General features: G+C 32.1%; 2 protein-coding genes across 2 annotated transcripts in view; one reads left to right on the forward strand and one right to left on the reverse strand.

Moving 5' to 3' along the window:
• Positions 1-1,291: 1,291 nt before the first annotated feature.
• The window catches only part of LOC134276998 (leukocyte tyrosine kinase receptor-like), a gene marked incomplete at its 3' end in the record, with an annotated part of 31,250 nt that continues 6,002 nt past the window's right edge, over positions 1,292-26,539 (reverse strand). The window contains exons 3-5 of the mRNA XM_062759280.1: positions 2,512-2,576; positions 1,474-1,603; positions 1,292-1,392 (exon numbers count right to left, since the gene is read on the reverse strand). Coding sequence (XP_062615264.1) covers positions 1,292-1,392; positions 1,474-1,603; positions 2,512-2,576 — 296 coding nt within the window. The remainder of the gene's footprint in view (positions 1,393-1,473; positions 1,604-2,511; positions 2,577-26,539) is intronic.
• Positions 3,978-26,242, forward strand: LOC134276997 (uncharacterized). Its single transcript, XM_062759279.1, has 3 exons — positions 3,978-4,071; positions 14,706-15,033; positions 26,097-26,242. The coding sequence occupies exons 1-3, from the start codon at positions 3,982-3,984 to the stop codon at positions 26,240-26,242; spliced, it is 564 nt and encodes a 187-aa protein (XP_062615263.1). The 5' UTR covers positions 3,978-3,981.

A 26,539-nucleotide genomic window follows, 5' to 3' on the forward strand; every position in this document is an offset into this window, starting at 1 on the left:
TTTAATTTTTTCAACAAAACTATGACTGGGCGAATTTAAAATGGAAGAAAATTGTTTGAAAGTGTAAGAGGGTGAAAATAACATGGGACAAAAATAACCCTGTATATAGTATACCGTAATAGCTAGGATATCAGCATTGTATGTCTAGAGATGATTTAGGTAAATTATATGTCAAATGAGACGACTGCAGCTTTTCCATCATCAACTTTCAACATCTATGTATTTATGTTATAGTACAATGTAGTAATATTCCAATATCACCTACCAGTGGTGTTCATTTGCTAATCAAGAGCTTGCTTGGTGTACGAACAATTTTTAAAACAATTTAAGGCATGCTTCTCACTGAAAAGTTGATGTAAATAGGGATTTCAACAAACTTGTTTAAAGTCTGCATGAAGTAAATTACATAGGGCTAACAGCAGGCCTGGGGGCCATAAAACTTAGACGAGCTAACTTTTGATCTCATGCCCTGTTCACACGACGAGTTTAATTCGCAGTAAATTAATGCGAAGTAAACTAATGCGAATCAAAATAATGCGAATTAAATTGTGTTCACACGACAGCTAATGCGAAGTAAACTAATGCGAATTAAAACTCTACTTCTACGGCCAGGCGTCAGTAAGGCTATTATGACGTCATTTGCAAATCACGTCACCTTATGCAGGAGTAGATGCATTTGACATAATGTTACAGTGTCTGTACACACAATTTAGTGATTAACACAATTTTCCTTAGTTTTTCACTCAAAAATAGCACAAATAATTCAAGCTGACCACGGACATGTGTCATTTGACCTAATTTTGCCTTTATGCATGCCTCAAAAATTTAATTTGAATTAGCTTCGCTCAGCGTTCACACGGAGCTAATGCGAAGTAATTTAATGCGCAGTAAACTAATTCGAATTAAGCTCATTCGCATTAAACTCTCCGTGTGAACGCTAAGTGAAGCTAATTCGCAGTAACTTTACGTTTAATTCGAATTAAACTCTCCGTGTGAACAGGGCATTAATCTCACTTTAATTTCCACTATATGTTCCTTTGGAAAAAGTGAGACTGAGATCAAAAGTGAGCTCATCCAAGTTTTATGGCCCCCAGGCCTGATGTGACCAGTCAATAGGGGATGCTCTCTCTTCCTCGGCATCTGATCCCACCTCTGGAATTTCCAGGGGTCCTCTTCACATATTTGTATTGTTTATAATTTTTTGTAAGATCAGGAACTCTTCCCTATCTTCACCTTTTACACCTCCTTGAAGGCATTAACTGGTGTACATTACTTGGTAAGTTTTACTTACCTGTGAATAAAATGTCGTGCCTCTAAGTGTTCACAGCCCTTTGCAATATCATTGGCAAGATTCAGCAGATCAGAAACTCGAATAGGAGACTCCCCAAGACCCTAAATAACACACAAACATTATACTTTACCTTCACAGGATGGGATTATATAAAAAAACTGCATTGTGTTTTGATAACTTACTGGTTTGGGTCTCATTTCCCTGAGGAATGTTTTCAAGTCGCCTCCTTCTAGAAGTTCCAGAACAATGTAGCGAGGGTGGCTCTCAAAGCAGACACCAACAAGCTTTACGATATTGGGGTGGTTAAATTTACTACAAATAATAGTGACATAGTAGATTATTTTAAATCCTAGATATTAACCTTACTAATAAGAATATTTTTAACTATGTGATCAATACAGTCATTTAATTATCCATGTTTAAAATTTCAACTAGTAGGGGCCACAATGCTCACCAAAATACTGTATATACTGGCCTATAAGTTGGTCCGCCTATAAGTCAGATGTATCTAATAAGCTTATGTCAGAGGGATGATCATATAAAATACCACTTTTTATGGCTCACCTATAAGTCGGACAAACAATTTTGGACCAGATATTAACCCCCGGAAACCGACTTATATGCGAGTATATACGGTAACTATGGTGGTTCTGATAGTCATCAGCAAGTTTTAACCAAAATAAAGATATATTGAGGTCTGACCCTTAACCCAGAACCCAACCCTATCCTCAGGTGTCTTGATTTGAACAAACTTGTATCTGAAGATGTTTTGATCCATATAAATATATGACAGCTATGCTGAACAAGACAAGGAAGATTCTAATATAAAACTTTAACTGGCCATAATAGTCCCATATATCTGGTCAAACCAATAACACCAATAACACCTGGCAAAGGACAGTGGAAAAGGAAATGAGAGACCATAAAACTAATTTGGGGTGAATTGGAGAGAAAGACTCAAGATAGAGAAGTGAAGTTTTAACATGGTTAAGTCCTTGACCCATGTGTCTGCAGGTATAGCAAGGACTCAGGAAGGTAGGTAGGTACTAATTCCCTGGGGGATCATGATTTGAAAAAAATCTGAATCTACACTCCCTGAAAGTTACTTGTGTGACTTAGGTGACCTAAAAGTTTGCACCAGTGGTTATTGAGAAGAAGCTCAATTTACCTTATGTGTGTACTCCAGAAAATGAATTAAACATTCTTCATTTTACGTTTACCTCATTATCACTGCCTCCATAAGAAAATCTAGTTCTGATGCTTCTGTGCTGTAAGCTGGGAGAGTCTGTAAAATACAAGAAAGTGGGAGTAATTGCTACAATGCTCTCTCAAAAAATTTGAAAATAACAAAACACAACAAAAAGGTGTTAAAAAGTGAAGATTCTAGATAATGCTGGATTTTAACACATCTTTAAGTTTTTTTTATATTCCCTTTGTTAACAGAGTCAGATGAAAATTCCTTCCTCATAATTAATTCAGATGTCAATACTTTTGGACTAGTAATAAATGTATAGCTCTTTTTACCAATTTAGAGTTCTAAAATTTGAAATAAATGAGCAGAAATATGAACAGACATAATTACAAATTATCAATACAGTAAAGGACGAAACATTGAAATTTTAAATGGATGAACCTGAACATCCCTGGCAATGCTATATACTGTACTCCCTTTCAATTATGACATGACCATTACATTTTTTAAAAAAAATCCAAGGATTTCATATTTTGAGATAAAATAGGATTTTCATAACATCTACGTATTAGGGGAGTTAAAGTCGCAAATAATGCGATCTGCTCGCAAATAAAAGTTGGTTTATAGTACATATTCATCTACTATAATGATGCTTTAAATATTTACTGATTTATATACTACAGATCCTCTTTTTAAAAAAAGAAAAAAATATTCATTTTACTAATATATGTATTTTTAATAATGTACGTTGGTAGTCTCCAAGATGCGGATGCAGGGAAATATCGATGCCTATAATGACGTAAACCCCTCAGTTATTCTGGTATTCCCCATCAACTCTCTGTAATGAGAGAAACCCCAAACCCACCCCTTCTACTTTTTACCTCCTCTGCTATTTCAATTTTTAGGGACAACCGTTTTAATGAGTAATTTTTAACCATGCAAAGACTAAAATTTTCCCATCAATCAATATGATCTTTGCATGTCCTGTGAGATAACAGTACTTGTATCATTTAGTTTTTCAAGCATGACACGTACCATATTGGCATATGTTTAGAATAGTAATAAGAGACAAAGAAACTTGTTCACACGAATTGAATCGGCTTTGACACGCACTTATCTAAGTTTATAAATACATATGTAACAGCTGCATGTTTTAGAAGAAAGTATTGAATCAAGGTAAATTTTTTTAATTTGGAAATATTTTATGGACTATTAAAAGAGCATATAATATATTTTTAAAAATCATTTATCATGAACAAAACAATTACTCCAAAAATTAATAATAAATTATTCAATCCTTATCAAATTCATTATTTTTTTAAAAATATGAAATATTTTTTTTAAAAAGTTGTATTAATTTTGAACAATTTATCCATATCTGTAAAAGGATAAATTAGCAAAAAAAAAAAAAAAAAATCAGAAAATTGAAACAATTTCAACAGTCTTAAAGTGTGTGTATCATAATTATATTTTTGCATATTGGTACTGAAGCTTGAAAATGCTATTATATTTGATCCTTGTGACTGTCATCGTCTCTTGGACCAGTGCTGATGTCAGAGAAAATGCCAACCTGCTTTCAAAATATAAGGTAAATGATGCTTGTACTTAACTTTGACATTTGGTTTACTTTATTGTCCCGCTCGTTTGCGAAAGCAAGGGGACATTAAATCTCATTTGTCTGTCCGTCTGTCAGTTTAGCTGTCCGTCCATCACAAAAACTTTAACCTTGCCCATAACTTTTGATTTAGTGGGGCTATGACGTAGGGGTGGGACGATATACCGATACACCAATACATATCGATATTTTCCTCTAAGATACGGTTTACGATACAAGCATTCAAATATCGGTACGAAACGATACACGAACGACCTATCCAAAATTGAAAAAAATGAAAGTACATGTCCTTGGAAAATGGCGGCTTGTAGTTGTACGAAGCGAAAAGATGATGTTGATTATTGAAAACACACTTTAGAACTAATAAGACGTTGTTTAGGGGTAAAATGTTTTCACTTTTAAGCAACCTCTGAAGATTGGACTAGAAAAGTTCAGTATGTAATGCATGCTATACACAGAAAGCATCGTTTCCAGAGCATGTTATTATTAATTGTTAGTGCATCTCGTTTTTTTGTAATCTCAGCTTTGCTACAGACTTTCAGCAATTAATAATAATGTAAACAACTACTTAAAAGTAATTTGGTAATAATAATATGTACATGATCATTACATGTATTATTGTTTTTGTAAAGTTTTAGTGAATGATATTGATAAACTTAAAGTATTAATTTCAAATCACACTTGATTTAATATAGAATAATTTGTTGATTTAATGTCAAGGCAAAAAATGAAATAAAATACTAATTCTTTTGAATAGTTTTATAATTTATCATGTTGATTTAATAAGACAAGAAATGAATAAAATACAGATTTTTAAAAATAGTTTTATAATTTATCATAATATCGAGATATGTATCGTATCTTGCCAATATATCGAGATACGTATCGTATCGCAAGATCTGTGTATCGTCCCACCCTTACTATGACGTTCATATTTCACATATCCTTGCAACAAGACCTTTCTTTGGGTACCACCAAATTTGATCTTTTGACCATGGAGATTGACCCACTTTAACACCAAAATTTTAAACTTTCGCCATATGTATTCTTTGTGGCAAGACCTTCCATAGGATACCAACAAATTTGACCTTTTGAACTTGACCTTGAAAATGTCCGTACTTATGAAAATACTTTTACTTTGGCCATAACTTTTGAACGGTAGATACTAGAACTTTCATATTTCACTTATGTATTTTTTGTGGCAAGACCTTTCTTATAATACCAACAAACTTTGACCTTGACTTTGGAGATTTCCGTAATAATGAAAAAACTTTTACATTGACCAAACTTTTGAACATGCAGTAAGGGCTAGGGCTTTCATACTTCACATATGTAATCCTTCTGATAAGATCTTTCATTTGATAACAAGAACTTTGACCTTGTGACCTTGATGTTTGGCCTACTTTTTAAAAACTTTAACCTTGGCTGTAATTTTTGAAGAGCTAGGCCTAGGACTTTCATATTTCACATATTTAATCCTTGTGACAAGACCTTTCATTGCACTTTTACCCTCTTTAGCAAAAGCAGGGGACAATTATAATTGATTTATAGATTTTGCATTAATTATGTTCCCCAAACGGAGTTTGGGAACATAGTGTTTTTACTCGGTTTCTTATTATTATTATTATTAGGGTCTTCCGTCTTCAGCGGAAGACCCTTCTATTATTGTAAAGTTACTTTTTCTTATTATTATTATTTTTTTTTTTCCTACACCGATATCTCAGTAATGGTTCGGTGGATCTTTATGAAACTTTCGGAGATGAAAGGGAACAATTATGGCTCAATCCTTTTTTTTCATTTTTTCTAATTTTACTTCCGGTCGTGAAATATGACGTAATTTCTACAATTTTTGTCTGACCTTCATAGAGAAAACTACGGAAAATAGAGATTTGAAACTTTCATGAATGATTAAATGTGAACTCTACCTTTGCAACGGGCTTTTAAATTTTTAAGAAGTTAAAATTTTTCAAATTTTTAATTTAAATTTTTCAAAAAAAAATTTTTAATCCAATTTTAAATTTTTTTATGTCATCAAATAGATCTTGGCGAGCACTTTCCAAAAATGTATTTGTTTTGTATGTGAGTACAATAATGAATATTTTATAAGCTCAGGTGTGTTTCGACAATAGAGTGCAAATGTACTTTTAGAACTTTTCTTTTAAAAATTCATATCTTTTTTATTTATGGACCGATTTCTAATTTTTTTACACCATCAAATAGATCTTTTCAAGACCTTTCCAACGGTATATTTCTTTTTATTGTACGTGTAATAATGAAGAAAATATAAGCTCAGGTAAGTTATCCTTTCATTTTGACAGGACATGTCAAATTCATTATCAAGGATCCTTGCGGTTAGTACGGCACTCTTTAGATCTCTTTGATCTTCGGTGGATATCCTTTGATGTATGTAAAACGTCCTATATGGTTCATTTCTTGACCGATTTTTAAACTTTTTAAATTATCAAATAGATGTTTTTGAGAGGTTTCCAACGGTATATTTCTTGTGATTTTTAATGCACTAATTCAGAAACTATTAGCTCATATATATCAGCATTCTGTTTTGACAGAACATGTCAAACTCATTGTGAAGGACGTTTGCAGTTGGTGAGAATGACTGTACTCTATGATCTTTGGCTTGTATCCTGTTTTATAGAAAAAGTTATTAAACAGTGTAATTGGAAATTCTCAAAAGTCAAATATAGTGAAATTGAAACAATTTAAATTTTTCAATTTTATTTTAAATTGCTTTCAAAGGTAAAACAAGAACTATTATTGTATTTTTAAGGATTAAAAACATAAGACCACATCATTTGAAATCTTTCAAAGCTCAAAAATTGTGAAATTTAATCAATTTAGATTTTTTAAAATATTTGAAATGGTTCCTAAATTGTTTAAACATAGACTACATCTGCATTTTAAAAGATCGATAACAACATATGGTGTTTTTTTTAAATGTCTCAAAGGACAAATATAGTGAAATTTAAATGATTTAAATTTTTTTTAAAAATTTAAATTGCTCCCTAATGTAAAATCGAATACTTTATTTGTATTTTGACAGATAGAGAACATCATACAATGTATTTTGAAATATTTCAAAGGTCCAATAGAGTGAGTTTTAAACGATTTAAAATTTTCAAAAAATTTAAATTGCTTCTAAATGTAAAACAAAGTATTACATATGTATTGTGACAGATAGAAAACATCATACAATGTGTTTTGAAACCTCTCAGAGGTCAATTAGAGTGAGATTTAAACGATTTAAATTTTTCAGAAAATTTAAATTGCTTCTAAATGTAAAATCAAGTACTTTAATTGTATTATGACAGATGGAGAACATCATACAATGTGTTTTGAAATCACCGAAAGGTCAAATTGAGTGAGATTTAAACGATTTAAATTTTTCAAAAAATTTAAATTGCTTCCAAATGTAAATTCAAATACTATATCTGTACTTGGACAGGTGGAGATCATTATTCAAAGTGTTTTGAAATATCCCAGAGGCCGAATAAAGCTAGATTTAAACAATTTAAATTTTTCAAAAAATTTAAATTTCATCCAAATAAAAAATCGAAGATGAAATCTGTATTTTGACAGATGGACAACACCATACAATATGTTTTGAAATATCTCAGAGAACGAATAAAGCAAGATTTGAACGATTTAAATTTTTCAAAAAATTTAAATTTCATCCAAATGAAAATTCAAAGATGAAATCTGTATTTTGACAGATGGAGAACACCAAACAATGTGTTTTGAAATCTCTCAAAGGTCAAATTGAGTGAGATTTAAACGATTTAAATTTTTTGAAAAATTAAAATTGCTACCAAATGTAACAAAATGTATACAAGTGTATTTTGACAGATAGACAACATCAGACATTGTGTTTTGAAATCTAATATAGCGCTTGATTTTACATTTAGAAGCAATTTAATTTTTTTGAAAAATTTAAATCGTGTAAATCTAACTCTATTTGACCACTGAGAGGTTTCAAAACACATTGTGTGATGTTCTCTATCTGTCACAATACGTATATAGTACTTGATTTTACATTTGGAAGCAATTTAAATTTTTTGAAAAATTTAAATCGTTTAAATCTCACTCTATTTGACCTCTGAGAGTTTGCAAAACACATTGTATGATGTTCTCTATCTGTTGCAATACATATATAGTACTTGAATTTATATTTGGAAGCAATTTAAATTTTTTGAAAAATTTAAATCGTTTAAATCTCACTCTATTTGATCTCTGAGAGGTTTCAAAACACATTGCATGATGTTGTCTATCTGTCACAATACATATGTAGTACTTGATTTTACGTTTGGAAGCAACTTAAATTTTTTGAAAAATTTAAATCGTTTAAATCTCACTCTATTTGACCTCTGAGAGGTTTTAAAACACATTGTATGATGTTCTCTATCTGTCACAATACATATATAATACTTTGTTTTAAACTTAGATGCAATTTAAATTTTTTTAAAATTTTAAATCGTTTAAAACTCACTCTATTTGACCTCTGAGAGGTTTCAAAACACATTGTATGATGTTCCCTATCTGTCACAATACATATATAGTACTTGATTTTACATTTGGAAGCAATTTAAAATTTTGAAAAATTTAAATCGTTTGAATTTCACTTTATTTGACCTCTGAGAGGTTTCAAAACACATTGTATGATGTTCTCTATCTGTCACAATACATATGTAGTACTTGATTTTATATTTGGAAGCAATTTAAATTTTTTGAAAAAATTAAATCATTTAAATCTCACTCTATTTGACCTCTGAGAAGTTTCAAAACACATTGTATGATGTTCTCTATCTGTCGCAATACATATGTAGTACTTGATTTTATATTTGGAAGCAATTTAAATTTTTTGAAAAATTTAAATCATTTAAATCTCACTCTATTTGACCTCTGAGAAGTTTCAAAACACATTGCATGATGTTCTCTATCTGTCACAATACATATGTAGTACTTGATTTTACGTTTGGAAGCAACTTAATTTTTTTGAAAAATTTAAATTGTTAAAATCTCACTCTATTTGACCTCTGAGAGGTTTTAAAACACATTGTATGATGTTCTCTATCTGTCACAATACATATATAGTACATGATTTTACATTTTGAAGCAATTTAAATTTTTTGAAAAATTTGAATCGTTTAAATCTCACTCTATTTGACCTCTGAGAGGTTTTAAAACACATTGTATGATGTTCTCTATCTGTCACAATACATATATAGTACTTGATTTTACATCTGGAAGCAATTTAAATTTTTTGAAAAATTTAAATCGTTAAAATCTCAATCTATTTGACCTCTGAGAGGTTTCAAAACACATTGTATGATGTTCTCTATCTGTCACAATACATATATAATACTTTGTTTTAAACTTAGATGCAATTTAAATTTTTTTAAAATTTTAAATCGTTTAAAACTCACTCTATTTGACCTCTGAGAGGTTTCAAAACACATTGTATGATGTTCCCTATCTGTCACAATACATATATAGTACTTGATTTTACATTTTGAAGCAATTAAAATTTTTTGAAAAATTTAAATCGTTTAAATCTCACTCTATTTGACTTCTGAGAGGTTTCAAAACATAAAGTATGATGTTCTCTATCTGTCACAATACATATGTAGTACTTGATTTTATATTTGGAAGCAATTTAAATTTTTTGAAAAAATTAAATCATTTAAATCTCACTCTATTTGACCTCTGAGAAGTTTCAAAACACATTGCATGATGTTCTCTATCTGTCATAATACATATGTAGTACTTGATTTTACGTTTGGAAGCAACTTAATTTTTTTGAAAAATTTAAATTGTTTAAATCTCACTCTATTTGACCTCTGAGAGGTTTTAAAACACATTGTATGATGTTCTCTATCTGTCACAATACATATATAGTACTTGATTTTACATTTTGAAGCAATTTAAATTTTTTGAAAAATTTGAATCGTTTAAATCTCACTCTATTTGACCTCTGAGAGGTTTTAAAACACATTGTATGATGTTCTCTATCTGTCACAATACATATATAGTACTTGATTTTACATCTGGAAGCAATTTAAATTTTTTGAAAAATTTAAATCGTTTAAATTTCAATCTATTTGACCTCTGAGAGGTTTCAAAACACATTGTATGATGTTCTCTATCTGTCACAATACATATATAATACTTTGTTTTAAACTTATATGCAATTTAAATTTTTTAAAAATTTTAAATCGTTTAAAACTCACTCTATTTGACCTCTGAGAGGTTTCAAAACACATTGTATGATGTTCCCTATCTGTCACAATACATATATAGTACTTGATTTTACATTTTGAAGCAATTAAAATTTTTTGAAAAATTTAAATCGTTTAAATCTCACTCTATTTAACCTCTGAGAGGTTTCAAAACACATTGTATGATGTTCTCTATCTGTCACAATACATATTTAATACTTTGTTTTAAATTTAGATGCAATTTGAATTTTTCAAAATTTTAAATCGTTTAAAACTCACTCTATTTGACCTCTGAGAGGTTTCAAAACACATTGTATGATGTTCTCTATCTGTCACAATACATATATAGTACTTGATTTTACATTTTGAAGCAATTAAAATTTTTTGAAAAATTTAAATCGTTTAAATCTTACTCTATTTGACCTCTGAGAGGTTTCAAAACACATTGTATGATGTTCTCTATCTGTCACAATACATATATAATACTTTGTTTTAAATTTAGATGCAATTTGAATTTTTTAAAAATTTTAAATCGTTTAAAACTCACTCTATTTGACCTCTGAGAGGTTTCAAAACATATTGTATGATGTTCTCTATCAGTCACAATACATATATCGTACTTGATTTTACATTTGGAAGCAATTTAAATTTTTTGAAAAATTTAAATCGTTTAAATCTTACTTAATTTGACCTCTGAGAGGTTTCAAAACACATTGAATCATGTTGTCTATCTGTCACAATACATATATAGTATTTGATTTTACATTTGAAAGCAATTTAAATTTTTAAAAAAATCTAAATCGTTTTAATCTCAATCTATTTGACCTCTGAGAGGTTTCAAAACACAATGTGTGATGTTCTCTATTTGTCACAATACATATATGTACTTGATTTTACGTTTGGAAGCAATTTAAATAAAAAAAAATTTAAATCGTTTAAATCTCACTCTATTTGACCTCTGAGAGGTTTCAAAACACATTGTATGATGTTCTCTATCTGTCACAATGCATATATAGTACTTAATTTTACGTTTGGAAGCAATTTAAATTTTTTGAAAAATTTAAATCATTTAAATCTCACTCTATTTGACCTCTGAGAGGTTTCAAAACACATTGTATGATGTTCTCTATCTGTTACAATACATATATAGTACTTGATTTTCATTTTGAAGCAATTTAAATTTTATGAAAAATCTAAATTGTTTAAATCTCACTCTATTTGACCTCTGAGAGGTTTCAAAACACATTGTATGATGTTCTCTATCTGTCACAATACATATGTAGTACTTAATCTTACATTTGCAAGCAATAGAAGTTTTTTGAAAAATTTAAATCGTTTAAATCTCACTCTATTTGACCTCTGAGAGGTTTTAAAACACATTGTATGATGTTCTCTATCTGTCACAATACATATATAGTACTTGATTTTACATCTGGAAGCAATTTAAATTTTTTGAAAATTTTAAATCGTTTAAATTTCAATTTATTTGACCTCTGAGAGGTTTCAAAACACATTGTATGATGTTCTCTATCTGTCACAATACATATATAATATTTTGATTTTACATTTAGAAGCAATTTAATTTTTTTTAAAAATTTAAATCGTTTAAATCTTATTCTATTTGACCTCTGAGAGGTTTTAAAACACATTGTATGATGTTGTCTATCTGTCACAATACATATATAGTACTTGATTTTACATTTGGAAGCAATTTAAATTTTTTGAAAAATTTAAATCGTTTAAATCTCACTCTATTTGACCTCTGAGAGGTTTCAAAATACATTGTGTGATGTTCTCTATCTGTCACAATACAAATATAGTACTTGATTTTACATTTTGAAGCAATTTAATTTTTTTTTAAAATTTAAATCTTTTAAATCTCACTCTATTTGACCTCTGAGAGGTTTCAAAACATATTGTATGATGCTCTCTATATCTCACAATACAAATATAGTACTTGATTTTACATTTGGAAGTAATTTAATTTTTTTGAAAATTTAAATCGTTTAAATCTCACTTTATTTAACATTTGAGCGATTTAAAAACACATTGTTTGATGATTTCTATTTGTCACAATACAAATATAGCCCTCGATTTTTAAAAAATTTAAATTGTTTAAGTGATAATTTATTTGACCTTTGAGAGATTTTGCAACATATAGTTTTATGTTCTCCATCTGTCCAAATACAGATTTACACAAAGCAACATCAATTACCTAAAAGATATTATTCTGAATGAAAATCCCAGTCAAAATCTTATCTCATTTCATCGAAAATTGGACGGAAGACCCACTCGTTGCTCGCAACGAGATCGTATCTAGTTATTAAGGTCTTCCGTCTTCAGCGGAAGACCTTCTTGTTATTCTTAGGTTTCTTTTTCACTTTTATTATTATTATTATTATTCTTTTTTTTCTTACCGATTTTGTGCACGCGATTTCTCAAAAACGGCTCGATGGATTTCAACGAAACTTTCAGAACTTATGTAACATTACTTGAACCTTATGCATTTTTTTCCGTTTTGATGACGTCACTTCCGGTTTGGAAATATTGCCGATTTTATGAATTTTAAAGGGTCAGGTTGTCTCCAGACTTTCTCAATAATGGCTCTAGATAGAAACATGAAACTTTCAGGTATGATAGAGCAAAGTCTATAGATATGCGTAACGTCTTTCGTTTTTACCGGAAGTGCAGTACGTCGGCGCTGGCTATGGCTCGAAAAATGACAAATCGCAAATTTCAAAATTTTTAACACCTTTTCTACGATATCTTTTTACCTGTAAACATTTTGTTTAAACATATAGAACAAAAGAAGTGTAAAATTTCAAGATCTTTCAAATGAAATCTTAAAAAAAGGGCTGGCCCCTTAATTTAAGGGCCTAGAGGGGCCGAAAGTTTTTCTTTCATAAGTCAAAAAGTATTAAGAATTTGTAAGGGGTCAAAGAAGCAAAGTTGTTCAAAATGTCAAGCTTAATCTACTGGCGTTGTCAAAATACGTCCGGCGTCGTCACTTCCGGCCAAACCGGAAGTAGTCGGAAAACGCGTTTTTTTGCCGTTCTTGACAAGTTTTGTGGTTACATTAGTCTCTGGAAGCATAAAACGTAATTTTTCCGTCCGTCGTCGTCACTTCCGGTCAAACCGGAAGTAGCAAAAAATGGCTTATTTTGAAGGTTTTGGTGCAAAAATGAAATTATAAAGTCACTGGAGACTTTTTAGCTCATTGCTTTCTTTTGTTCTGTCACTTCCGGCACTTCCGGTCAAAACTGGACGGAAGACCTACTCGTTGCTTTGCAACGAGCTTTGCTCTAGTTATTCTTTTTTTTCTTATTTGTCCTCCGGTACTTTTTTGTCCGGAAGTGTTCTCAGAAACTGTTCACCCAACTGACCTAAAACCTTTTTAGGGTTAATGGGTGTGTAGTGTAGGTGTGCGGAACGAAGGTCATTTTGCGCGCAAACGCTTGCACGTGCGTGCGCGTGCAACACGTGAAATGACTTATATACTTAATATAGCTATAACTTTTAAATTTTTAAATGAAATGATTTGAAACTCAGTATATAAAGATATATTAATAGTGAAGATAGTGTGACACTGTCAAATTAGCACGAACTCACGCGCATGCACGTGCGCTTCGCTCTGATTGGCTAAATCAAAAATCTCTGTATCTTCTCTGTTTTTTGACGAAATGCTTTGAAATTTTTAACATTGTCATGAATTAGGATATCCTACAATATGATATAGAAAAAAAATCATGAAATCACGCGCATGCACGTGTGCTGCAATCTGATTGGCTGACACTTTAAATGACTATATCGCCTTTGTTTTCTAACGAAATGCTTTGAAATTTAAAGCATAATCAAACATTAGGATGTCCTGCAATATGATATACAAAAAAAATTCAAGAAATTACGCGCATGCACGTGTGCTGCGATCTGATTGGCTGAAACTTTAAATGACTATATCTCCTTTGTTTTTTGACGAAATGCTTTGAAATTTGAAACATAGACATTTATTAGGATATCCTACAATGTGATATAAAAAAGTCAAGAAATCACGCGCATGCACGTGTGCTGCAATCTGATTGGCTGAAACTTGAAATGGCTATAACTCCCTTGTTTTTTAACCAAACAGGATGGAATTCAGAACATAGATAGATATAAGGGACTCCTACAGGAAGGTATGGTCATAATGCACGTGCACGCACGTGCGTGCATTTGAAAAGAATGAAATTAGAAATACACTTGAATGAGTGATTTTTAATACTTTTGGACTGAAGGCTTTCATATATAGTATATTACAGGGAATATGGCACTAAAAGGGAGTTGGGGAGCGTTTGGGGAACATCTGTAACGGTCCCCGTTACAATTAGCACTAGTTTTTAGAGAGATTCAAGATTACAATCCCCTTCTGTCATGGACTTACTTCTTTACTTGGGTAAACAAAGTAAAGTTATGGAAGATATGCAGAAAGAAATCAAATCAATGCAACATCGAATGAATGAGCTTCAAAATCTGACCAATAAAATCAAAACTTTAGAATCAAAAGTTTCAAGCATTCAAATGAAACAAACATCACTAAAGAGAAAAATTACAACAGATGTGGAAAAACTACAAAAAGAAGACCGTAATGTGGCAGGGAAAATAACAAAGATTTCAGCTCGAATCATAAATGTGAAGACTTCGTTACAGAATCAAATCAACAATAATAAATGTAAGTCATATATCATTCAGATTTATTGATGGCACCTTATCTTTTTTTGTTTTTACAGTCTTCATGAAAACTCACTGGTCCGAAGACCGGGGCCAGTGAATTTTGACATAGGGTCAGTGAAAATCAAAATTCAAGAAGTCTGATGGGCTTATTGATTATCACAATCATACACATTCAATATATATTTAAACTGTCTTGCTTGCATAAATTTCATTTATATATTAAACAAGAGGCCCACGGGCCTTATAGGTCACCTGAGTATCATGTAACAACTTTCCAGCAATTGTATTTGGTTCGTGTTTTAATCCAAAAGCCATGAAATTCACAAATTTTGAAAGAGGCACCAGAGCTTATCAAAGGGCAGATTTCAAAGCATTAATTTATTTTTAGTCAAAGTACCCCCTGGTACCCCTGACCCAGCGGCCCTGAAATTATCTATTTTGAAAGAGGCCCCTTTCTTCATTATAAGGCCAGCATTTTTGTTTAGGTTTAGTTATGAACATGAGAATAAAAAAGTCCCGAAGGAGAAGGAAATAAAAAAAAAAAAATTGATAAATCAATTATTAACATTTGCACATTCTTTTTTTATGCTATCCTAATATGCTCCTTACCACTGGACACATAATGCTTACAAATAGGAAAGTAGAACATTTAATTGCTTATTTCATCATCTGCCAGTTTGGGCCAGTTATATAACTTTTGTGATGTTGATCAAAATATATTTTAAAAAATCAATTCTTTAAAAGTCTTTCAATTTATCTTCATTTTTTTTAATATGTGTTAGGTGAATGTGTAGACATTGTTCTAAAATTTACTTTGATGCCTAAAATTATAATTCCTATCATAAAACAGACAGGGAATATTGCGGAGTAGGGTGAACATTTTTTCAATTAAGTGTAAAATAATTTTTCTGGCTGATACAAATGATACTACATGCCTGTATATATTTGTATATTCTTGCCTTTTTTAAATAGTTGAATTTTTTAAAATTTCTTCAGGTTATTGTTTATTTCTTCCTCAAATGGACTTAACTTCTCCCATAGTTTTTGTCCCCCGCTTTCGCGAAAGTGAGGGGACATTAAATCTCATTCGTCTGTCCGTCTGTCTGTCCGTCAGTCTGTCCGTCACAAAAACTTTAACCTTGCCCATAACTTTTGATTTAGTGGAGCTATGATTTTCATATTTCATATGTGTATTCCTTGTGATAAGACCTTTCTTTGGGTACCACCAAATTTTACCTTTTGACCTTGACCTTCGAGTTTGACCAAGTTTTACTCAAAAATTCCAAACTTTTACTTTGACCATAACTTTTGAATGGTAGGTACTAGGACTTTCATATTTCAAATATTTATTCTTTGGGACAAGACCTTTCATTGGATACCAACAACATTGACCTATTGACCTTGACCTTGGAAATTTACGTACTTATGAAAAAACTTTAACCTTGACCATAATTTTTGAACAGTAAGGGCTATGGCTTTTATACTTCAAATAAGTTATTCTTGTAAAAAGACCTTTCATTGGATACCAAGAACTTTGACCTTTTGACCTTGACCTTGGAGTTTTAACTACTTTTTAAGAATTATAACCTTGGTCACAACTTTTGAACAGTAGATACAAGGACTTTTATATTTCACATATATATTCTTTGTGGCAAGACCTTTCATTGGATACCAACAATTTTGACCTTTTAACCTTGACCTTGGAAATTTACGTACTTCTGAAAAACTTTAACCTTGACCATAACTTTTAAACGGTAAGGGCTAGGGCTTTCGTACTTCACGTATGTAATCCCTGTGAGAAGGCCTTTCCTTGCATACCAAGAACTTTGACCCTTTGACCTTGACCTTGGAGTTTAAACTTCTTTCTAAAAACTTTAACCTTGGTCACAACTTTTGAACGGTAGAAACTAGGACTATCATATTTTAAATATTTATATTCTTTGTGGCAAGACCTTACATATGATACCAATAACTTTGACCTTTTGACCTTGACCCTAAAAAATAATATTTCGCCCACAAAGACACCGAAAGCGGGGGACCACAATTCTTTGAATTTGCTTGTATTCATTACATCTGATGCATAAGCAACCCTTTTCTAAAGAATGGTGCTTAAACTGTAAGCTATAACAGAGACCTAAACAATGTCGCTGGCAATATGCAATAGCTACCAAGGGCAGTTTAAAACCTGGGGGAGGAAAATAATTTACAGACAGTTACTTTTGAAACGAATACATGATTATCTCACCAGCATGTCATTGTGCAACAAAGTCGTCAACATTTTATTTGTCCTTTGAACGGGTGAAACGTTTTGAATGGCACTCTTGTCGATGAATTTTACACTAAACCAAGCTATCTTCTCAGATCTAGCTTTATTTACCTGCCGTTTCATCGTAAAACCGGAAGTGCAAGTTCGTAAATTTGAAATCTCGATCCCGACTTAAATTTGACATCGGAAAGAAATTTTTAAAAAAATTTTTTCTGAAAATTCAAAACCTTGAGCGGAGGGTTTGTAAAACTAAAATAAAATAAATCCTGGCCTTAAATATGTAATTAGATCATTAGCATATTAACCAGGAGCAAAGGATTAGATGTTCAAAGAATTCATGCATTTCACTATATAATCATTACAGCCCCCACCCTAAAACAATTAAGAACCCCTGACCCTGGGGCCATAAAATTCACAATTTTGGTAAAAGCACTCTTGCTCATCATAACTATGCACTTAGTTAATCTATTTAATACCCAGGAGCAGAGAAAAAATTTTTCAAAGAATTCATTTATTTTCACTATATACTGTAAAAGCACAAATATTCGTGGGGGATTAAATTTCGTTTATTTCGTTGTTAACAATATTCAACGAAATTAAATCCCACACGAAATTTTATATGACTATACATTGTATAGAGTTTCTTTGAAAACAACGAAATTTAATGCCCACGAAACTTTTTTTCATGACAAAACAACGAAATTTTATGCCCACGAAAATTTGTGCTTCTACAGTAATCAATAGAGCCCCGCCCTAACACCAGAACCCCTGACCCTGGGGCCATAAAATTCACAATTTTGGTAGAGGCACTCTTGCTCATCATAACTTTGCACTTAGTTAGTCTATTTAATACCTAGGAGCAGAGAAGAAGATTTTCAAAGAAATAATGCATTTTCACTATATACTTATTTAGCCCCGCCCTAGCACTAGAACCCCTGACCCCAGGGCCATGAATTTCACAATTTTGGTAAAGGTCTTAATGCTGATTACAATCATGCAAACAGTTTGACTGCTTGATGTCCAGGAGTAAAGAAGAAGATTTTTAAAGATTGCACTAATTTTAGTGGTTTTGGCCCCACCCCTCAGGCCCCAGGGGGGCAGGGATCATGAAATTCATAATTTTTGTTCCCCTTCACCCATAGATGCTTTGTGCCAAATTTGGTTGATATTGGTTCAGTGGTTGCAGAGAAGAAGCTGAAAATGTTCAAATGTTGACGCACGATGCACGACGAACGACAACGGACGAAAACAGATAGCAATAGGTGACCTAATAAAAAGAACAAAGATGTGTTGTTTAATTGTAGTATTATACATAACATGGATGCATTACGTAACAACCAGAACTAACTACAGCTTACTCCACTTATATCGAAATCGCTTATTTTGAAATTCCGCTTATTTTGAAATAAAAATAAATCCCCAGTTTTGCCTCTCACATTCTTTGCATTAAAATAACGGTTATATTGAATTTGGATATATTGAAATTTCGCTTATATTGAAGCCACTGATTGGTCCCCACAGGTGATAATGAGTTGTTTTCATAATGGTTATATTGAAGTACTCCCTGGCAGCTGTCGTTGCGGTTGGTGACAGTAATTATGCATGATTGACCAATTGATATACAAAGGTGTGAATAATTAAATTTTCATCTTACGTGTTTTTAAACTGCATGCTCTTACGAAATAAAATTCTTCAATAGTGACTTTAATTCTTTGCGTCCATGTATATAATACGGACATATTGAGGCTAAACATATCTTTAGTAACCCCCAAAGATCTAGAAAAAAACATAACAGAAATTAAATAAGTACTGTTAATGGCTATTGATATGTCTACATTCCAAATAGCTAAAGGATTTACCTGATTACACTTACGATGAAATACAAGCAGCTTTCAGCAGTCCTCAACCTTTTAAGTCCAGTGATTTTTCTCCAAAACATAAATAAATGCGATCAGGGAATAATAATGAGGTTGAAGATTGTCTTTTCAATGAAACAGAAATAAAAAAAATTATTTAAACTTTCAAGGACTCATATTCTATGTAATCTGTTCTCTCTGAGACACAAAAGAGATCTCTGGTTCACTGTTATAGATAAACGAATTCAAACAATGACAAAATTAATTTTTTCGGGTTTGTTCTTCATTTTATTTTAGATCGGAATTGAACATGTAAAAATGGTGGCTTTACGATTTCGCTTAATATATTGAATTACGGATATATCGAAATAATTTGCATGGTCCCCTGAATTTCAATATGTCCGGAGTAGGCTGTAGTAAGTCAGTAAAATGCGCGAGTATCCTAGGAACAACCTACTGAAACACGACAAAGAACAAAAAATGCCGGTGTTTGAAAAGTTATAGTACTTAATTCAACATATTCACACAAGTATGTATTAATTTATACTTATATATTCATTTTTTTTAAATTAAGGGGACTAGTGAAATTTTTAGTGGGCCAGTAAATTTTGAAAGTTCACTGGTCCGACTGGCAAGCAAGTTTCAAAGTTTTCATGAAGACTGTTGTAATAATAACAGTAAAACATGTCTGTTTATATATACACACTTTTCTGTATATACTAGGTGACAGTGGCGTTGTCAAGTCAGCTTATTTCAGGAGAGCGAATATGGTATCTAATCACAGTGTACGTTTTGCGAGACCTTTCTTGAAAAAACCGAACATCGTTTTTGGACTTTCTAAGTATGATTCATCCCACAGAACAAATGATCGCTTAAATACCTATTTGACAAAGCTTGACAGATATGGATTTACACTCAGAATTTCTGCTTGGGCTGGAACCGTGTTGTACCAAGCAGATTATTTCTGGATGGCTTGTCCGTGAAATAGTACACTTGAAAAATAAAGACATGATTTCTACTGCTTGAAAGATAATTTTTTTTTAGACAAATCTTTTCAACATATCCTAGGATATTTGGAAATACTGAAAAATCACATATTTTCGTTGAATCAAATTTTCCTGGTGTGAGGAAAAACTCTTGGTTCGTGGGGATTTGATTTAGTGGATCAAGAATTAATGAGCACTAATGTATGTAACATTTTACATTTCGCAGTGGACATGAATTCATGGGTCTCTTCACACCTCGAAAACTACAAAAATTAAACCCCCACAAATATTTGTGATTTCACAGGTATACAACCTCTTTCTATTGTAAACATATTAAGGGACATAACTCTGTAAAAAAATGGCTAAATCTTACACCCCCCCAAAAACTTGCAAGCCTTTTAATCAGAGATGGAAAGTATACCGGTGAATAAAAAAAAAATCTTTATTTTAAAGAAATTTCAAAAATTAAAATAAAACCAGAAGTCTCTGTCGAGACTGTAGCTCTACTGGTTTGAACTTATAACAAACGATGAGAAAAGAAGCCATTGCCATCAGACCAAAACTGTAGAAGGAGTAGCGTTTTAAAGGAATTTCACAGACATTTCTATCTTCAGTAACAATGGCTACACTGTTCATCGAAATCAAAAACTGATGCACTATTTTATGTATCTTAGTGTAATCTACTTGTGTGCCAAGTTATATTGAAATCATACCAAAATTGTAGAAGGAGTAGCATTTTAAAGGAATTTCACAGAAAATCCTATTTTAAGTAACCATGGCAACACGGTTCATCAAAATCAAAAACAGATGCATTATTCCATGTATCTTAGTGTATTTAAACTGTCTACTTGTGTGCCAAGTTATATTGAAATCAGACCAAAACTGTAGGAGGAGTAGCGTTTTGAAAAATTGTTTACAGACAGACGGACGGACGACGGACACCTTACTATCGCAAAAGTTCTTCTGGTCTCTGACCAGTAGAGCTAAAAATACACCTCCCTCATCTACTCTATTGCCAATAAAATGATAAATGCCTCCCTCCCGCATCTGTTTTGGAGAAAATTGCCCCGAGAACCAGAGAATAAAAGAACTGCGAACGATAGTATTGTTCTCCCACCTACCTCCAAGTCAATTTTCAAAGGTTAACATATTCGAGGAATTTTTAATATTTTTTATAGATAATTATATGGATTTTCATAAAACATGACTTATTTGGGAAAACAAAGAGAGATAACTCTAAAATTTTGGTAAAACTTGTGTTTTTCACTATAGAAATCAATGGAAAACGGAAAATATTTTTAAAACATCTTTCCCCCCCCTGTGTCACAAAAATTCCTTTTTACAGGTAATATGGAATGTTATTTCACAAATTCATACCAAAGCTTTTTGTGTGACACGGGGGGGTGGGGGGGGCACATGTTTATTGACAAAAAACGATAAAAATGCTTATTTTCCACCAATTTCAAAGCGATATACAACTGAAATATTTATGTTTTATTTATTTGCCTAAAACATAAGAAAAGATGTAAGGAACATTTAATCATATCCAAGACTATTTCAAAATACGGTCATGCTTGAAACTCCGATTTCAATTGAAAATATCGTCTACCCCCCCCTTCTTTCAAGAGCTGGAATTATGGATAATTTACTGTTTAGCGCTGGTATTAAGACGGTTTATCAATTACCATTGAACTGTTCTTTGTATTAAACAAAGATTTTACGGCCAAATTGCTATTCATATTGAATTAAATGGTTCCAAAATGTAGGCGAGAATCGAGAGTTAGCGTGCGTGTTTCTTTAGATAGCTTAAGTTTATAAATGCATATGACAGCTGCATGTGTTAGAAGAATAGGTAAATTCTACGATTTGGAAATATTTTATGGACTATTTACAGAACATGTTATATATATTATAGACATTTTTTAAAAACTGTTTGTAATCACAATGATTACACAAAAAATTAAATATTGAAGCCTATCAAATTATCATTTTTAAAAATTATTTATTTTTAAGTTTGATTATTTAATTTGAATAATTTATAAATACATGTAAAAGGATAAAATTAGCCCAAAACAATGTGAAAATTGAAATGATTTCAACAGTCATAAAGTATGTGTATCATAATTATATTTATGCGCAATGGTAATGCAGCTTGGAAATGCTATTATATTTTTGATCCCAGTGACTGTTATCCTCTCTTGGACCAGTGTGGTTGTCGTGGAAAATTCTAACCTGCTTTCTAAATACTAGTATAAGGTAAACAATACTTGACTGAACTTTGACATTTGGTTTACTTTATTAAAATTGAAAATATTAGTCTCTCAAATGTCTCGCCTCTAGACCACCACCAACTTTACATGACATTCTTTCTGTTGGTAATGCTACATGTAGTACTTAATTGCCACTTTTAGCAAATATTCTATTTACTGAATTCGTATGTGAGCATTTCTCATACATATTTCTAAGGCCTGTTACTTTTGCAAATGTGTTAGCTGCAGATCTGCAGCTCTCCGAAAAAAAATATTTTGATAGACCGGAGAGCTACAGTGCCACCCATTGAAAAAACTGTATATTTATTGCGCACAAAAAAGTGTGCTCAGTTCTTAATTAATTCTTCAAAATTCTTACCTCAATTGCAAATAAAGAAAGATTTCAAAAAATTCCTTTATCTTCTATCAAGTACTCTCGTAGTTGACATCCGAACGAAGCATATTGGACCGAATTATTTTTGAAACCAAAATGGCAGTATAAATAACGAAATATTCGATGATTACAATATCAGGGTCAGGAGGACTATTAACAACAATTATGAGGAATGTTTGGTTGTGGAAACAGCGAAAGAATATGTTAGGAACACACGGTTAGTAATATTTTGAGATTACAATTTTAAAAACACGGAGAAATAAATCGAGAACCGAGCGCACTTTTTTGTGCGCAATAAATATACAGTTTTTTCAATGGGTGGCACTGTAGCTCTCCAGTCTATCAATATTTTTTTTCGGAGAGCTACAGATCTGCAGCTACAAATGTGCAAGGAATTTTCAGAAAAAATGTGTCCCTTGCTTAAAGAAAAAAGAAACACTTGTATGCCACATCGCTCACCTGAGTAGCTTTGACCATGTTGTTCTTTACCAGATTTTCCCCTTGCAATACCTATTGTGACCCTGCCCTACCCCCAGGTGTCATAATTTGGACAATTTAAAATCTACACTATCCCAGGATGCTACCTCCGGGGACCTCATTTAAACATTTGATTTTACACTACCTGAGGATGCCTCAATATCAATATGATTAATCATGGTTTTTCTCTGTTTTTTGAGAAAAAGATTTTTTCCTATATATATGTAATACTTTGATCTACCTTTGTGGACCACCCAACACCGCAGGGGTCATGAATAGGATGAACTTGAATTAAAACTACCTGAGGACACGTTCATTAAGATATGACCATGGTCAATCATAGCTTTCTTGTTCTTAGAAAGAAGATTTTCCCTATGCTTTCCTATGTTAAACATTGATCACTCATTGTTGCCCCATCCTACCCCAGGGGTCATAATTTGAATCTACACCACCTGAGGATGCTTCCATATAAATATGACCATACTTGGCTTTGCTGTTCTCGGAGAGAAGACTTTGAAAGAATTTCCCTATCTTTTCCTATTTAAAACTTTTAACATCTATTGTGGCCCCATCCTACCTCAAAGGGGTCATCCTTTGAACAAACTTAAATCTTCAACATCTGAAGATGATTCCAAGAGTTTCATCTTTCCTAAGCCAGTGGTTCTTTAGAAGAAGACTTTTAAAGATTTATCTATCTATACCTATGTAAAACTTTGATCGTCCATTGTTGTCCCATACTACACCCAGGGGTCATGATTTGAACAAACTTGAATCTATACTACCTGAGAATGCTTCCATATAAGTTTCATTTACTGTACATGTATTACATTTGGCAACTACGATATTTGGCAGAAATTCAATTTTCAACAAGTTAGCATAGATTTAATTTAGCGCTGTCTGAATTTGCTAGTTATACAAGTTCATATACAAGACAGTTAGCGATGTACTTGAATTAGCGGACTCTGTTTACCTCCAAAATCACTAAATAGAATACACCGCTAAATGTAATACGTTTACAGTATTCTGGCCCAATGGTTCTTGAGAATTTTACGAGATGCCATTATTTTTTCACTAATTCCTAATTATCTCCCCTTCATTTGTACAAACTTGAATGTCCTTCACCAAAGGATACTTTGTGGCAAGTTTGGTTGAAAATGGCCCAGTGGTTCTTGAGTAGATATTGAAAATATTAAAACTTTATGGACAGACAGACGGACAATGGACAAAATGTGTTCAAAAAAGCTCACTTGAGCCTTTAGCTTAAGTGAGCTAAAAACCCTATCTCTTCTCATCCAGAATTTATGACCAATTTCAAAGTTTTTGTGACCAATGGATAGATGAATGAAATTTGATGTCCTCTTGCTTTCACGAAAATGGGGAACAATAATTGATTTAAGGATTTTGCATTGATTTTTAGAGGGATTCCAGACTACAATCTCCCTCTGTCATTGACTTACTTCTTTACTTGGATAAACAAAGTAAAGTTATAAAAAGAAAGAAATCAAATCAATGCAACATCGAATAAATGAGCTTCAAAATTTGACCAATAAAATCAAAAGTTTCAAGTGTTCAAATAAAAAAAAACATCACTGGAGAAAAATATTACAACTACCAAAAGGAGACAGAATGAAAGAAAAAGTGAGCTAGCTCACATACCCCACGCTCCCCCAAAACTTGACGGTGAAACACATAATGAAAGGCACAGTGCACTTTAAATACATAATATAGATCAAAAAGGGCAGTAATTGCAAAAAAATCTTCACATCAAAATGTCTTGCATATGAGGACATTTAAATGTGGAATGAAGTTTCTAGATAAATAAAGGAATCAAAATTTCTTTGCATTATACAAATCCAAACATTAATTTGAAGTGGTTGACGGGGGGGGGGGGGGGGGGGGGGGGGAGAGAGAAATTTTCTTGAATAATACGCATAACTCTTTGGGATAAAATAATGGAATATGTCCTAAATATCTGCATAGGTTGACAAAACTATGTACAACGGTTTAAGAGGAGTGGGGCTGAAAAACTGTTCATCTCTATATTCAAGGTATGGCCAAAAGTCTAAGTTGGAAAGTGTGGAAATTCCCGGAAAAATAAAGGAATCGGAATTTCCTGGGAATATGCACATCTACATATTGTGTCCTCAATATCTGCAAAGTTTGACGAAATTCTGTGCAGCGGTTTATGAGGAGTTGCGCTGACAAACTGTTCATCTCTATATTCAAGGTATGGCCAAATGTCTAAGTTAAGAAGTGCGAAAATTCTCGGAAAAAATAACGGAATCGGCATTTCCTGGGAATATGCACATCTACATATTGTGTCCTAAATATCTGCAAAGTTTGACGAAATTCTGTGCAGCGGTTTATGAAGAGTTGCGCTGACAAACTGTTCATCTCTATATTCAAGGTATGGCCAAATGCCTAAGTTAAAAAGTGCGAAAATTCCCGGAAAAAATAATGGAATCGGAATTTCCTGGTAATATGCACATCTACACATTGTGTCCTAAATAGGTGCAAAGTTTGACGAAATTCTGTGCAGCGGTTTATGAGGAGTTGCGCTAACAAAAAAAGAGGACTGACTGACTGACTGACTGACTGACGGACAGGTCAAAAACTTTATACCTCCCGCAACTAATTATAGCTGGGAAAATAACAAAGGTTTAATTCAGCTTGAATTACAAGTGTGAAGACCTACTTACAGAATCAAATCAACAATAATAAATGCGAGTCATAAATCATTCAGAAGTATTGATGGTATCTTGAATTTATTTTGTAATTATAATAACTGTAAAACATGTTATTATATGTAAAGAAAATTTTCTGTATATACTAGGTGAGAGTGGAGTCGTCAAGTCTTCCAATTTCAGGAGAGCAAATATGGAATCCAACCACAGTGAACGTTTTTGCGAGACCTTTCTTGAAAAACTTAACACTGTTAAATGGACTTTCCTTGTACAATTCCTCCCATACAACCAATGATCCCCTAAATACCTATCTGACATAGCTTGACAGATATGGATTTACGCTCAGAATTTCTGCTTGGGCTAGAACCGTGTTATACCAAGCACATTATTTCTAGATGGCTTTTTCATGAAAAAGTATACTCTTGAAAAATAAAGTCAGACATGATTTCAACTGCTTTAAAGAGAATTTTTTGTTTTTTTGCAATAACTTGAGAAATATTTGGGTTGGGATGAATTGTCTGCAACCTAGAATTGATTCTAAAACATTACAACCAAATGTGCCAATTTACATACCCCCATTCCTCATGTATGT

This window comes from Saccostrea cucullata, unplaced genomic scaffold, assembly GCF_032062105.1.
Source record: "Saccostrea cucullata isolate Sc308-1 unplaced genomic scaffold, CSIRO_AGI_Scuc_v1 ctg6991, whole genome shotgun sequence".
NCBI lineage: Eukaryota > Metazoa > Mollusca > Bivalvia > Ostreida > Ostreidae > Saccostrea > Saccostrea cuccullata.

Bases quoted from the DNA above. Each gene is read 5' to 3' on its own strand.
- LOC134276997 (XM_062759279.1), top strand. From the start codon at position 3,982: ATGCTATTATATTTGATCCTTGTGACTGTCATCGTCTCTTGGACCAGT. The intron at 4,072-14,705 runs GTAAATGATGCT...ACTAGTTTTTAG, and splicing joins ACCTGCTTTCAAAATATAAG to AGAGATTCAAGATTACAATC. The intron at 15,034-26,096 runs GTAAGTCATATA...TGTATATACTAG, and splicing joins TCAAATCAACAATAATAAAT to GTGAGAGTGGAGTCGTCAAG.